Source organism: Pelobates fuscus, chromosome 1 (assembly GCF_036172605.1).
Source record: "Pelobates fuscus isolate aPelFus1 chromosome 1, aPelFus1.pri, whole genome shotgun sequence".
NCBI lineage: Eukaryota > Metazoa > Chordata > Amphibia > Anura > Pelobatidae > Pelobates > Pelobates fuscus.
Window position 1 is genome coordinate 176,546,498 of NC_086317.1, and position 15,507 is coordinate 176,562,004.

Below are 15,507 nucleotides of genomic sequence, written 5' to 3' on the forward strand. Positions count from 1 at the left end.
CATCAGGATAGTCAGCTTCGATATCTGTCGATCCGTACGGCTCTGTTTTTGTCTCTGGTGGTTGTGTCCGGGGTCTGTTGGAAAGGGGGGGGGGGAGAGGGGGAGTTGGGTGCTGCGCTGAGTCTATTCTGGTAGTGTTCTCGTTAGGTCAGGTCTTTTCAAATTTTGACGTGGTTCCGCGGACTTCGGCCGTTAATCTGTCCATGAGGTACACGTCTTTTATGTTTGCTATGACTGCACTCTGTGAGGGTGTTTCTGCCTTTAGCCACATGAGAGCTAATGCTCTCCTCGCCGCCAGTGTTATCTTATGTAGAAACTTTTGGTCGCGTTTTGTCCAGTTATCTAGGGGCCTGTTGAGGAGGTATGTCCATGGGTTTAGGGTTGGTGCGACAGGTAGTAGTCGTGATATCAGAGATTTGGTATCCCTCCAGAAGTTTTGTACTCTGGGGCATTCCCACCACATGTGGAGGTATGTGCCTTTTTGGCCACATCCCCTCCAACAGTCGTCTGTCGGGGTCCTCCCCATTTGCCGCAATTTTACTGGTGTGGTGTACCACCTGAGGAGCATTTTGACTGCTTGTTCCTGGAGAGACACACATATGGATAACGAGGAGTTGGCTTCCCATATCTCCCTCCAGTCTGTTCCCTCGAGTTCCTCTCCTAATTCTTTTTCCCATAGTTCGGTGTATGTGAGCGTGCCCCATTCCTTGGTCTCTGAACTTAGGTGAGAGTAGAGTCTGGAAATAAGCCCTGTCTGCATCTTTTCTTGGAGGCACATCCTTTCTAAAAAGGACATACGCCCTGTCGCTGCGTGTTGTAGGTGCGTGGTGCTTATGTAGTCTTTTATTTGTAGGAACCTGAAGAAGTCTGCTGGTGTGAGGTGTGTTGTAGGTTTTAACTCCTCGAATGTTACTAACTTATTATTCCTGTACATGTGGCATATCCTCTGCAGTCCTGCTGTTTCTAGGTTAGCAAAATCTCTTGCCGTCATCCCCGGAGGGAAGGCCCTGTTTCTCAGCAGGGGTATCAGCGGTCTTGGGTTGGAGATTAGGTTAAATTTACTGGCCGTGGCGTCCCAGATTCTTATGGAATTGAGGATCGCTGGGCACGTAGTACGTAAGAAGGGCCTATGCTGCTTGGGAACCCAAATGTAGTATTGGGGTAAGTCTGTTCCTGTCATGATGGACTCTAGGTCCACCCATCTCCTCTCGTCTGGTGGTGTATGCCACATCGCTACCTGTGCGAGTTGGGCTGCTGTGTAGTAGTAGTGTAGGTGTGGTAGTCCTAACCCCCCCATTTGTTTATGTCGGAAGAGGATGTTTCTCGAGATTCTGTGCCTCCTATTTTGCCATATAAAGTTTCTTATGGCTTGTTGTAATGGTGCTAGATCTGTTTTGGTTATTTTAATGAGTATGGCTTGGAAAAGGAATAGTATGCGGGGCAATATATTCATTTTTACGGCGTGGATGCGCCCTATCCACGAGATAGGTTTATCTATCCATTTTTCCATATCAGTGATAAGTGTCTTTATGAGGGGTGTGTAGTTCAGGCGGTGTAGTTTACATGGGTCGTCTGGTAGTTGGATTCCTAAGTATTTAATGTGGCCGTGGGCTATGGGTAAATTGTGGGCAGTTCCCACCGCCTCCGTGTCCGCCGCTGACATTCCCACCGAGAGGGCGCTCGACTTGTCGAGGTTTGCCTTATATCCAGAAAAGGCTCCGTATTGTGTGAGGACCGTGGCGAGTGCATCCATTGATGCCCTTGGGCTCGTGATTGTAAGCAAAACGTCATCAGCATAAGCTGACACTAGGAATTCCTGTTCTCCCACCTGGACCCCTTGAATTCCAGGGTGTTCTCTAATTGCCTGTAGCAGGGGCTCTAGCGAGAGTGCAAACAGCAGTGGAGACAGGGGACACCCCTGTCTTGTACCTAGGCGGAAGGGTTGGGGTCTCGTGCCTGGTATCTTGACTTGGGCGGTTGCGTTGTGGTACATAGCTTTTATGGAGGCTACATATTTGTCAGGAAAGCCTAAGTATGTTAAGAGGCTAAACAGGTAGGGCCATTCGACTCTGTTGAACGCCTTTTCCGCGTCTATAGACACCACTAGGGTAGGGACATTTGCTGTTTTTTGTCTCCATATTATGTCTATATTTCGTCTGGTGTTCTCGAAGAGTTGGCGGTCCATGATAAACCCTACTTGGTCTGGGTGTATCAGGGATTTCAAGATGGGGTTCAGGCGTTCTGCCAGCACCTTTGCGAGGATCTTGACGTCCTGGTTAAGCAGGGATATGGGCCTGTAATTTGCTGGCCTCATGGGATCCCTACCTGGTTTAGGGATGAGGATAATATTAGCCAAGGACATTTCCTTCTCTGGGTTCCCCCCTGCAATCAGGTGGTTGAAGAGTAGTGTGAGTTGGGGAGTCAGTTCTTCCTTGAACGTTTTGTAGTATCCCCCGTCAAAGCCATCAGGGCCCGGGGCTTTGTGGCTCTTCATCGCTGCTATGGCTTTGTCTATTTCTTCTTCCGTGATATCTTCGTTTAACATTTGTCTCGCTGTATTCGTTAGCTTCGGTAGTGTGATACCACGGAGAAAGGCGTGCATGCGTTCATCCGCCTCGTGCAGTTGGCTCGTGGTTTTGGGTGTGTGATTATACAACGATCTGTAATAATCCGTAAAGATCTGGGCGATGTCCTTTGGTGTGTTTTTGATGGTGCCGTCTGCGTGTTGCAGTGCTCCTATGGGAGATCTCCGCTGTCGAGGTCTAAGCGCTCGTGCGAGCAGGGTGTCTGTTTTGTTCGCTTTTTCATAATAGTTTCTCCTGGACCAAAGGATATCTCTAGCAGCATCGTCGAATAGGAGTTCTGTGATTGATATTAGTTTCCCCTTTTACGTTGCATTACTGAAATAAATGAACTTTTGCACGATATTCTAATTTTTCGAGTATCACCTGTACATCTGTGTTAAGTCAAGCGTATCTGATCTTTTTGAGTCATTTATTCCAAAGAGTTATTGTACACTTGCAATTGGATGTTGAATGCAGCAGTTTTGTCTAGCAGTTTGCAAGCAGTTTTGTCTAAAACTGTTGTTACTCTTGTTACTGTACAATAGAAATATATTTTCTGTAGAAGTCTACAATGTTATCTTTATACCTACATTTTCATGTAAATGGAAAATCTATGTTTTTCAGACCGTTTAAAATATGAGTCAAAGAAATCTAAAAGTAGAAGTACATTGGTCAATAATGGCTTTGGAATGTGCCCTCCGATATCAGGTAAGAGCAAACTGCTGTAATGTTGTATTTTGTTATTTTGATCTTCCTTTAGAGATTATATATACACCACACCACCTTCCAGGCAGGTATTGACTGCTGTGCCTGGCCTCTTCCTTCAAGCAGGTATCGACCCCTCTGCCTTCAAATTCTGCCTTTACAAAGGCAATTGCGGCTAACAGGCCTAGCTTTAAGCCAGAACTTTTGGCTCTGAGACCAGCTCTTGATCTACAGGTCTTTAGTACCTTGGAAGTGTTTCCAGAAAGCCAGGCCTAAACTCTTGAATGGACCAGGCAAGAGACACAATTACCATTGGAACTACCACACTTAATCTTCATATCAACTAGAGCTAGGCTCTAACCCCTTAACGACAGTCATCGGACAAATACCGGGTCCTGAACCGTCATCACGGAAAACAAGAGATCAGAGATCGCTTCTGCCGAAATCCCGCTGTTACTATCTGCCATGCATATAGTAACAGCTAATTACGCCGTGTGAGCGACATGCGATCGCTCACAATTGGCTGCTGTCAAAGTGATGAAAGCATGTCAGACATCACTGTCCGAGGCAGAGTACAGACCAAACCTGTTTGCATCAGGGCACATGGGGGGTGTTGATTTGGCTGATCAGCAGATGCAGCCATATCTTATTTTAAGAAAAATAAAGGCCTGGTATAAAAAGGTGCATCTATCTGATGCAAGTAGCAACCCACAATTCATTTTTTATTTTTTTTTTTAAGCGAATCCTTGAAAAACTATCTTTCTCCAATTTCAACTCCAGCTGATTTCCACAATCATTTATGGAGATGGTCAAGTACCAGCAACAGTGCCAGAGGAGTCCAGAATTGGTGCTACACATTTTATTTTTAAGATACCGCCAACTTTAAAAAAACAAAATAAATCCCTAGAAACGTTGCCGTGTCTGTTATAATAAAGGGAAAAGGACAGACACCCCTTTTCACTGTCCCGATTGCCCTTCAAAACCTGGACTGTGTATTGGAACATGTTTTAAGCTCTACCACACAGAACATACCTTTTTCTAATACTTGTTCCTGAATTTTATTTTTGTTTCTATTGAAGGTACCGTATATACTCGAGTATAAGCCGAGTTTTTCAGCACATTTTTTGTGCTGAAAAACCCCAACTCGGCTTATACTCGAGTCAATAGTCTGCATTATGGCAATTTGCATTGCCATAATACAGACAGGGGCTGTGGGGGCTGCAGAGAGCGTTACTTACCTGTCCTGCAGCTCCTGTCAGCTCTCTCCTCCTCCGCGCCGTCCGTTCAGCACCTCGGTCAGCTCCCAGTGTAAATCTCGCAAGAGCCGCGGCTCTCGCGAGACTTACACTGGGAGCTGACAGAGGGAGCTGTACGGACGGCGAGGAGGAGGAGAGAGCTGACAGGAGCTGCAGGACAGGTAAGTTACATCTCTCTGCAGCCCCCACAGCCCCCACTGAACTACCAATGCTGGATCACCAGGGAGTAAGCCATATATCAAGCAGGGAGGGGGGACGAAAAAAAAATAATAATAATAAAATAAAAAATAAGATGAATAATAATTAAAAAAATATATTAAAATAATTATAAAAAAATAATAAATAAATAAAAAAAATAATAAAATTGCCCACCCCCCCACCACTGCAACACACACACACACACACACACACACACACTGCACTCATACACACACTGCACTCACACACACTGCATTCATACACACACACACTGCATTCATACACACACACACTGCATTCATACACACACACACTGCACTCATACACACACGCTGCACTCATACACACACGCTGCACTCATACACACACGCTGCACTCATACACACACGCTGCACTCATACACACACGCTGCACTCATACACACACGCTGCACTCATACACACACAAACTGCACTCATACACACACAAACTGCACTCATACACACGCTGCACTCATACACACGCTGCATTCATACACACGCTGCATTCATACACACACTGCATTCATTATACACACACTGTAAATAAATATTCAGTTAATATATTTTTTTTAGGATCTCATTTTATTTAGAAATTTACCAGTAGCTGCTGCATTTCCCACCCTAGTCTTATACTCGAGTCAATAAGTTTTCCCAGTTTTTTGGGGTAAAATTAGGGGCCTCGGCTTATATTCGGGTCGGCTTATACTCGAGTATATACGGTAGCAAATTTTAGTCAGTTTCCTTCCCCCAAATCTCTAGTTAGATTCTTTTTGCAGGAGTTAGTTTAGAGATTTCTGCTAAAGGTGCATTTGATACCTGCACATAAGGTTAAAAATGTTTTCTGGCAGTAACATAAAACCGGCTGGCCAAAAGCAGATGACATGTGTGCAGAAAAAACTGAATAAAAAAAAGAAAGTCAAAACACCCCATCTTCTATAACCTGGGATGTCTACCCTATACAAATATATGCTTTTAAACCATACATTCAACTTGGGGGATGTAAAAATGCACCACACTCAACATGTGCGTCGCAAAGCAAGCAAACTATATTCAGCCAAATGTCAGGATCGGGACAGGGATCCAACACGCAGAGTACAAACAGTAGCCAGATACGTATACCGGACCTTAGAATGGCCGGACTAACGTAAGTAGTACAGTATAGAATGGTCAAAGACAAGCCGAGGTCGAGGGTAACAGAAGACAGGTAAGCGAGAGACAAGCCGAATCAAGGGTAACAGAGATAAGCAGAGTAAGGTAAACAAGCCGGGTCAAAACCAAAAGGGATAATAGAATACACAAGCACTGAGTGACTAGAACAAGCTAGAACCACGACAGGGCAATGAGCTAATGAAAGAAGCTCTGTTAAATACCCTGTTCAGAGCAGTAACCACGCCTCCAAGGCGTCCTGATTGGTCCTGCAGCAATTGAGTGACAGGTCGTTCCGGAGGAGTGTCCTGATGACAACTTCCTGCCTAGATGCTGTAAAAGGCAGTCACTCCCTCGCGGCCGGCCTTGCATGACCGGATAGACCGTGGGGAAGGGAGCCATCAGGCCGTCTGGATGGAGGAACAGCTAAGTCTCTACCTCTTTCGGAGGTAGAGACCACAGGAACCCTGACACCAAAATGGGCAAATCCAAAATTTGTTAATGTAAAATCGTTTCAAACCAATGCATTGGTGTACTTAGGGGACTTTGCAGAAAACAAACTGGGGTGTCTTCTGGCAGTAACCTATACCAGCTGGCTAAAATAAAAAAGAAAAATTAAAAAATTAACACCATGCACGTTCTTTTAAATTTTTTTAGCACAATGGTAGAGGGAAGAATGTTAACACCCCATATACAATACCCTGGTATGTCTACTTTATACAATATATACTTTCATGATGGTAACATTAACTGGGGGATGCAAAAATATGCCAAACCTAAGATAGGCCAAGCTTACCTATATATCAAGTTGAAAACATACCCCTGCACGCAAATGCAAACATTACATACATACACACCCCTTTATCAAAACGTTAAAATTATATACAAACACCAACTGTACACACACAAGCACACCTGCTTCGAAGTACTACTATCTGTTTACTATCTGCACTACGGCGCAAAAGACTTAAACAATGTTGGTGCACTATGTCAAAGGGTTCCATTGGAAAAATTAATTGGAACCCCTTCTTTATTGAAAACCTACAAATCTCGCTCCTGCTTTCAAATCTTAACTTGAATATTAAAAAATGGGAAATACTTAAAGGGACACTATAGTCACCAGAACAACTACACCTTAATGTAGTTGTTCTAGTGTCAACAGTCTGTCCCTGCAGGCTTTTTAATGTAAACACTGACTTTACTTTGAGTTTATATCACTGCCTAGGTAGACCTCCAGTGGCAGTCACTCAGACTGCAACTAGAGGTGCTTCCTTGGTCCGTGCTTTACTGTGTGTTACACTGATATTCAGTGTCTCCATTGTCTTCATCCTGTGGGAAAGCATTGGATTGGCTGAGATTGTCAAATTTAATGATCTCAGCCAAGGAAGCAGTGCAGGGCCACAGCAAGACCAGAGCAGCGCTGGAAATAAGGTGAGTTAACTCAGCTTTTACTACTCTAACAGGGAGGACTCTCATGAATGCAGAAAAATTGCAAGTGTCTACCCTCTAGAAACACCCTGAACAAGGCCTGGGTCGTCTAGATTAGACCCGATAACTTGCAATAGCATTGGGGGGCAGTCAGGGGCAGTGCACTTACTGTTTAAAGGGACACTATAGTCACCAGAACAACTACAGCTAATTGAATTTGTTCTGGTGAGTAGAATCATTACCTTCAGGCTTTTTGCTGTGAACACTGTCTTTTAAGAGAAAATGCAGTGTTTACATTACAGCCTAGTGATAACTTCACTGGCCACTCCTTAGATGACTGTTAGAGATCCTTCCTGGGTCATTGCTGCCTAAAATGCATCCACACATTCAGTGTCTCCTCCCTCTGCAAGACTGAACTTTCCTCATAGAGATTCATTGATTCAATTTGCTGAGGAGATGCTAATTGGCCAGGGCTGTGTTTGAATCATGCTGGCTCTGCCCTTGATCTGCCTCTTTGTCAGTCTCAGCCAATCCATTTGGGGAAGCACTGTGATTGGATCAGGCTACCACTTCTGATGATGTCAGCAGACTGCTTTTTTTTTTTTTAGGCAAACAGCATGCAGAACCATGGCTTCTGGCTTGAATACAGTAAGATGTTGCTATATTTATGGAGGCATGAGGGGCCCAGGGGGGCTGGATGGTGGTGTTAACTCTATAGTGTCAGGAATGCATGTTTGTGTTCCTGACTCTACAGTGATCCTTTAACATCTTATTTTTGTTTCCTTCTCCTGAACCCATACTTTTTTATGTTCAACAGGTTAACAGTTGTACCCTTTAAAGGACCACTCTAGTGCCAGGAAAACATACTCGTTTTCCTGGCACTAGAGTGCCCTGAGGGTGCCCCCACCCTCAGGGACCCCCTCCCGCCCGGCTCTGGAAAGGGGAAAGGGGTAAAAACTTACCTTTTTCCAGCGCTGGGCGGGGAGCTCTCCTCCTCCGATCCGCCTCTTCTCCTCCCCGTCGGCTGAATGCGCACGCGCGGCAAGAGCTGCGCGCGCATTCAGCCGGTCACATAGGAAAGCATTCATAATGCTTTCCTATGGACGCTTGCGTGCTCTCACTGTGATTTTCACAGTGAGAATCACGCAAGCGCCTCTAGCGGCTGTCAGTGAGACAGCCACTAGAGGAAATAGGGGAAGGCTTAACTAATTGATAAACATAGCAGTTTCTCTGAAACTGCTATGTTTATAAAAAAATTAGTTAACCCTAGAAGGACCTGGCACCCAGACCACTTCATTAAGCTGAAGTGGTCTGGGTGCCTAGAGTGGTCCTTTAAGGGAGGAATATGGCAGTTACGAAGGGTTTATTTCCTCTCACCGTTAATAATGATGATATAAACAGAAGATTTCAGTTTTTATATGTCTGTGAGGATTGGTCATGACAATTAGTTTTGCCACTAGAAATTGTACAAAACTAGGGCAGCTACAGAATAATACCTAAAATAATTTATTTGTCCTGATTTTGAAAATACCTTGAGCTTTTAACGTATTTCTGCATTTATATGTCAAGTTTTGCAAGGAGCACATTGCACTTTAAATGCTAGAGAATTTGGGCAAGGTGAGAAATGGCTGCCTTTTGACTGTAGCTCCCAGGTTTTTCAGCCAGTAAAAAGTCTGCACAGTGAAGTGTAACTCCCAATATGACACTTTGGCATATTGAAGGCAGGTATAACTAAATCCTAACAAATCTTTAGCTATCCCTAATTCACCAAACCTAAATCCAAGTCTGTAGCTAGCCAAACACTACACTAGCTAACTCTGAGGCATTCCCTCTGCGGACATCAGTACCTTACAAAGTACAGAGCGCTCTGTGTGATCACATCAAGAGTGAGGTTTCCTTCTAATACTGCAGCACCTGCACGTTGTCCCTGCCAATCACACCGTGATCTTTGATGGTCAACAAGCCCATCCTAGTGCTTATCACCAAGACTTGATAATTTTTTTTTCTCCAGGGTTTGTGTCCCTGTCATTGGAGAAATCTCAGAATGCCCCTGAATTCCAAGATAATCACCATGTTTGAACTTAATCGTTCAGCCATGGTAATTTAAAAGGTTGTACACAGCGCTCACTTTGTCTTTAGTAAAATGCTTTATATGTTTGAACTGCTCCTTTAAGTTCGAAAAGGCTTGTCAGAAATAGTTGCTCTGGTTTTCCTGAAGGTTAAATAAAATTGTGTATTATTCATTCCTTAATGGATTTTAAATTAGCATTGTCCTTCTTTGTTCGATTGCCTTAAGATGAATATATTTTCTTTTACAGCTGATGAATTCCAAGGGATTTCTGAAAGCAGTGACTCTAACAATACCATATCTGAGGATGCCTTATTTAGAGACAAACTGAAACATATGGGCAAATGTAAGTATTTATAACATGGTATTAGTACTTTATCCGCCATTGTATGTCCATATTTCGGTATAGTATTTGTAATGAAAACTCCCTAGGCCAGGGGTCAACAACCTATGGCAATCGTGTTGTTTGTTTTTGCACGGCACTTTAGGCTGCCAATACAAACAGGCTCTGGCCTATCAGGGGTCCCATTGGGACTTCAGATATCTGCTAGTGCAAATGGAGTGTGATTGCAGGTGGTAAGGGACAATTATCAATGTACATATTGCAGCACTTAGAGGAAGTGAGCTCAGAAAACATCCTTCCAGACCGGGGCGGACTGGCCAACAGGATACCGGGAAATTTCCTGGTAGGCCGTCTGCCCTGGGGCTGCGATCAGCCGCAAGATAGTAAAGATTGACTTTCTTAACTGCGTGGCGCGTGCTCTTGCGACCTGCCAGTGCCGCAGGATCTTAAAGTAGTGGTCCTTGCTGACCGCCAGATCTGAGTGCACAGCGTATGCAGTCATATTTGCCAGTGGTGCTTCAGTGCGCAGAGTGGCTGACAGACCAGCACAACCCCTTCCCTCCTGCTTGAGCAGAGAAATTATGCAGGCCGGACTGGAACTGGAGGAGGGCTCATCTTGAGTTAGGGGAAACATTCCGTTAGTGTATTTAGTTACGGGGGTGGGCAGTGTATTAAATTGGGGGTAGGGGGGAGAGAATGTATTGAATTGGGGGGAGGGCTGTGTATTTCATTGGGGCAATGGGGGAGAGCAATGTATTAAATTAGGGGGAGTGAGGGGGAGGGTAGTGTATTGAATTGTGGGAGGGGCAGCGTATGAAATTGGGGGGGAGTGAGGGGGAGGGCAGTGTATTTAATTGATGCAATGGGGAGAGCAATGTATTGAGGGATGAGGCAATGTATTTAATTGATGCAATGGGGGAGAGCAATATATTGGGGGATGGGGCAATGTATTTGGGGAAGAGCCATATATTACATTGGGGGAGGGGGCGCAAAGTAATCATTTGGGGAAGGGGGTTGTGTATTACATTGGGGAGGGGTAGAGCAATGTATTAAATTGGGGGAAGGGAGCCGTCTATTACATTTGGGGGAGGGGGGGGCAGTGTATTTAATTGGGGCAATGGGGGGAGAGCAATGTATTAAATTGGGGGAGGGGCAGTGTATTGGGGGAGTGAGGGGCAGGATAGTGTATTAAATTGGGAAAGGGCAGTGTATTTAATTAGAAGCAATGGGGGAGAGCAATGTAATAAATTGTGGGAAGTGAGGGGAAGGGTAGTGTATTCAATTTGGGGAGGGGCAGTGTATTTAATTGGGGCAATGTATTAAATTGGGGGGAATGAGGGGGTGGGTAGTGTATTGAATTGGGGGATTTCAGTGTATTTAATTGAGGCAATGGGGAGAGCAATGTATTAAATTGGGGGGAGAGAAATGTATTCAATTGGGGGAGGAGCGCAACGTATTCATTTGGGGAAGAGGGTTGTGTATTATATTGGGGGGAGGTCAGTGTCAAGACTGATTGCCAGCCTCCTGCCATGTGACTATGGCCCCTGGGATGTATTGCCCTTTAAAGACATTATTTGGGCTTATTGGATTTTTAAACACTTTTTCTGCCCCTTCGAATACATGAGAAAGGTGTGCCCCTCCCCCGTTTCCTGTCTATTGTTCTTCAGCAGGGCGTTGTCCCAGGGACACTGCAAGACCAGTTGGAACTTGTTGCTAACCTTTAACCCCATGGCGATTTGACTGTGTTTGTGGTATCTAAGCTTTCGGATAGAGTGAGCGCTCAGATCCAAGCTATCTGGGGATAGGTTGAATGTGGGGGTTCTGTTCAGTATGATAGGAATTATGTATTTGTATGTGTTTTTACTGTTGTTGTGAATAGAGATATTTTCTGTATGCTGGAGATAATTGGCTTACCACACCCAAGCCATGCTTGCAGATGCTCACAAAGGGACTTTCAACTAACTTTTGACCCACTGGACCAATTTGTATGACATATGTTTGTATTTGGAGTATGCTGATTCTGAAAATGTGAGTTTTATGTGAATGTGATGTATATTTTTAGAGTTATGAATATTGTGTAAAACTGTGTATTTTCCTGCCTAATAATAAAGTTAGACCATTGTGTTCAGTAATTATATCACAGGCAGAGGGGATGATTTTGTTTGGGAGTGTCTGAGTGTGTTGTACATATTGATTGGTTGTTCTGCAAAACCCTGTGGGCAGTACTAAGTGTGTAAAATGTGCATAAAAGCAGAGTGTTTGATTAAAAGACAGTTCTACTTCACCCTCAATTTGGAGTGCCGTCTCTTATTGGGGGAATCTGCTACAAGGGATTGCTATGCTTGTCATACTCCCTTGCTAAATCACTACTAAGCTCTTATAAGTGCTTGTTCCTGCCTTACTCTCTGGAGGAGTCTACGGTGGTTATGGTGTCGGCTGGAGTGCTTGGAGCCCTCAGGAAGCGCTAGGAGCATCCTTCAACAGAGGTACCCATTCGGGGTGCCAGGTTATCCGTTACATACAGTATATTAAATTGGGGGAGGACAGTGTAATTGGGAAGGCAGTGTTTAAAATGGGGGGAGCGGAGGCAGTATTTTTGATTGGGAAAGTAAGCAGTGTATTACATTGGGAGAGGGAAGTGGGGGCAGTGTATTGAATTAAGGGAAGGGTGGAGGGGGCAGTATATTATAGTGGAGTGATGGGGGGGGGGGTGAGGGGGGCAGTGTATTAGTTTGTATGCTGTTGGGCTGGTATGCAGTTATTTCCAGAGCTGCTTTTCATTCACAGTCCGGCCCTGCTCCCAGAACATGTGAACATGTATTCACTCCTGCAGCAGCTATTGCAGCCCCTGCCCTTGACCTCTGCCGGGGGTCCCCATTGGACACCAGGAAAGCCACACACACGTCTAGATTTACACAGAGCTGCAGAAGATGCCTCTCCTCAAACAAATGATACAAACACACACAGTCCCCACAAACACAACACTACTGACAATCTAAATACAGAACCCCACAAGCAGCTTCTTACATACAATACCCCAAGCTGCCACACACAAACACACCAAACACACAATGTGACATATCATCCACACATAATTCCTCGAACAGCAACCATACATAGCCCACATTCATAGGTATCATACTCACAAATTGCTCATAAACGTAAACTATACAGTGTAACGGCCCACATACGTACAAATACAACACTACAAAGCAACTACAGCACCCATAGATAACACAAGCACAATACAGCAACATACACACCTCAATTTAAAAAAAAAAAATAGTAACGGCACGCCAAGGGACTTCAAAACCTTGTTTTGGCATGGTACTACTAAAAGATTGCCTACCCCTGCCCTAGGCCATTATTGTGCGAACAAAGGTTTAATGCCTTATCCAGCAGTAGTGTTTAAAAATGCCCTTAAGCTTAATTAAGGTGACACGGTAACCCCCCACACCCTTCTCCAAATGGGTATTTCCTAAAGAGAAAATGTTCATGATATACTCATACTTACTGAAATTTCAACCCAGTCAAAATATATACTGAGACAAAGTAATTTTCCTACCCCTGACACTTCTGGACACTGGACAAAGCTACCGCTGTTTAGCAATGTCAGTCTCTCAGCCTTCACCAGTGATGGCCGCAGAGATATTAGCTGTATCTATGGAGGATCTTGCAGGATCCTCCGTAGACCTCAATGATGTACTGTCGCGCATGCATGAGAGCACAGAAGTGACATGCCAGGGGCAGAAGAGTACGGTCTGAAAGAAAATGGCAGCAACCAGAGAGGGACAGGTTCAGGTAAGTAAATAGAATGCCGTTAACTCCTGCTTATTTTCTGTTTTATATGAGGGGTTTTTGTACATTGCTTTAGCTGATTTAGAGAGTTTTTCCTGCCAAATTTTTACTCCTATTTACATTTTTGTTTTTTAATTAACTTCTAGTTGGTGTTTAGTGAATTACCCTTTGTTGTTTACAATACAAAGGTACAATTGGGAAAAAGATCAGCAGCAACAATCGAATAATCATCAGTGCCATATTATGAAAAATGCAATAGAACAATCACACTTGATGTTTCTAATTCATGTGCTGTTATTTTAGCAACCAGGAAGAAATTGTTTGAAATTGCCAGATCATTTTCTGAAAAAACAAAAATAAGAAAATCGATGAAGAAACGATCACTAAGGCATCAGGTGTATCCTTTACAATTATTATAGCCGTGTTAGGCTTAGCCATCAACTAAGATTCAAAATAATGTTTTTAATTTATAGCTTGTATGTATTAATTATTATATAGTTTCTTTTTATTATTTATTTATTTTTAGTTCTGTGACTCCTAATAATTTTCTAAATCAGGTATGGCTTTTCAGCTAGTAGTAATATTCCTCTGCCAGTTTTAGTAATGGCAAAAAAGCTTGTGGAAGATAATGACAAAGTAAAAAACAAAAACAAAAAAAATTAATAAACAAAATTAAAGGGACATTATAGGCACCAAAACACCTTTAGCGTAATGAGGCAATTTTGGTGTACAGATCATTAAATATTAAATAATTTTGTTTTCATGCAGGTTGTGTGAGTCACAGCCAGTGACAGTGATTGAACTCTTAAATTGCAGGTAATTTAGTTGTGTGCTTGCAGGGGGCATGATCTGTGCACAAAAACTGCTTCATGAAGCTAAAGTTGTTTTGATGCTTATAGTATCCCTTTAATATTTTAAAGAACAACAAGCAAATTACTGTATTTGTAACCTCTCACTTGTTCTGGATAAATGAAAAATGATGAAAAAACTTATTTCACAGACTTGTAGACTGGTTAATAGAACCATGGAACTGAAAGAGGAGTTCACATTTAGATATTAGTTTTTTACAATACTTAAAGGACCACTCTAGGCACCCAGACCACTTCAGTTTAATGAAGTGGTCTGGGTGCCAGGTCCAGCTAGCTTTTACCCTTTTTTTTATAAACATAGCAGTTTCAGAGAAACTGCTATGTTTATACTGACGGTTAAGCCAGCCTCCAGAGCCTCTAGTGGCTGTCTCATTGACAGCCGCTGGAGGCGCTTGCGTGCTTCTCACTGTGAAAATCACAGTGACAGCACGCAAGCGTCCATAGGAAAGCATTATGAATGCTTTCCTATGCGACCGGCTGAATGCGAGCGTGGAAGAGGAGGAGGAGGAAAGCTCCCCGCCCGGCGCTGGAGAAAGAGGTAAGTTTAACCCCTTCCTCCCCCCAGAGCCCGGCGGGAGTGGGACCCTGAGGGTGGGGGCACCCTCAGGGCACTCTAGTGCCAGGAAAACGAGTATGTTTTCCTGGCACTAGAGTGGTCCTTTAACAAATGAGTAATATAGGACAAGTATAACTTAAAAATGGCATATGCTCATTCACTGAGTCAATCCTGAAATTGTTGTCCAAATCCTATAGGACAATTTAGGAGTTCTGTTTTAGTTCTTTTGGCCTTAAATTTGAATTCACAGCAATCTTTACTTTAGTGAATAACCCTGTTGCCTTGATGTATAGGCACTTAGACCCCTAAAGCACTTTAGTTTGCTGAAAAACATTCATTTTTTTTTTTGCAAAAAGTGCAGAATTCTATAGACATTAAACTTTTATAAATTAACCTGGTTACACTCCCTTTGCTTTAAAACAGACAACATGACCTTATTTCCTAGTTTGGTTAGCTCAGTGGAACTAAACTCAAGAGGCAGCAATTGGTCAGATCACCTGCCTTGTAAAGACCTCTCATTGAGCTGCACTGGGAAGTCTGTGATCTGACAGCCACT

General features: G+C 43.6%; 1 protein-coding gene across 3 annotated transcripts in view; it reads left to right on the plus strand.

Moving 5' to 3' along the window:
* CUEDC1 (CUE domain containing 1) overlaps positions 1–15,507 on the plus strand; it is a 191,813-nt gene that overhangs the window by 121,837 nt on the left and 54,469 nt on the right. For all 3 annotated transcript variants that reach the window (XM_063452985.1, XM_063452990.1, XM_063452987.1), the window contains exons 6-8: positions 3,189–3,272; positions 9,636–9,731; positions 13,830–13,923. In XM_063452985.1, coding sequence (XP_063309055.1) covers positions 3,189–3,272; positions 9,636–9,731; positions 13,830–13,923 — 274 coding nt within the window. The remainder of the gene's footprint in view (positions 1–3,188; positions 3,273–9,635; positions 9,732–13,829; positions 13,924–15,507) is intronic.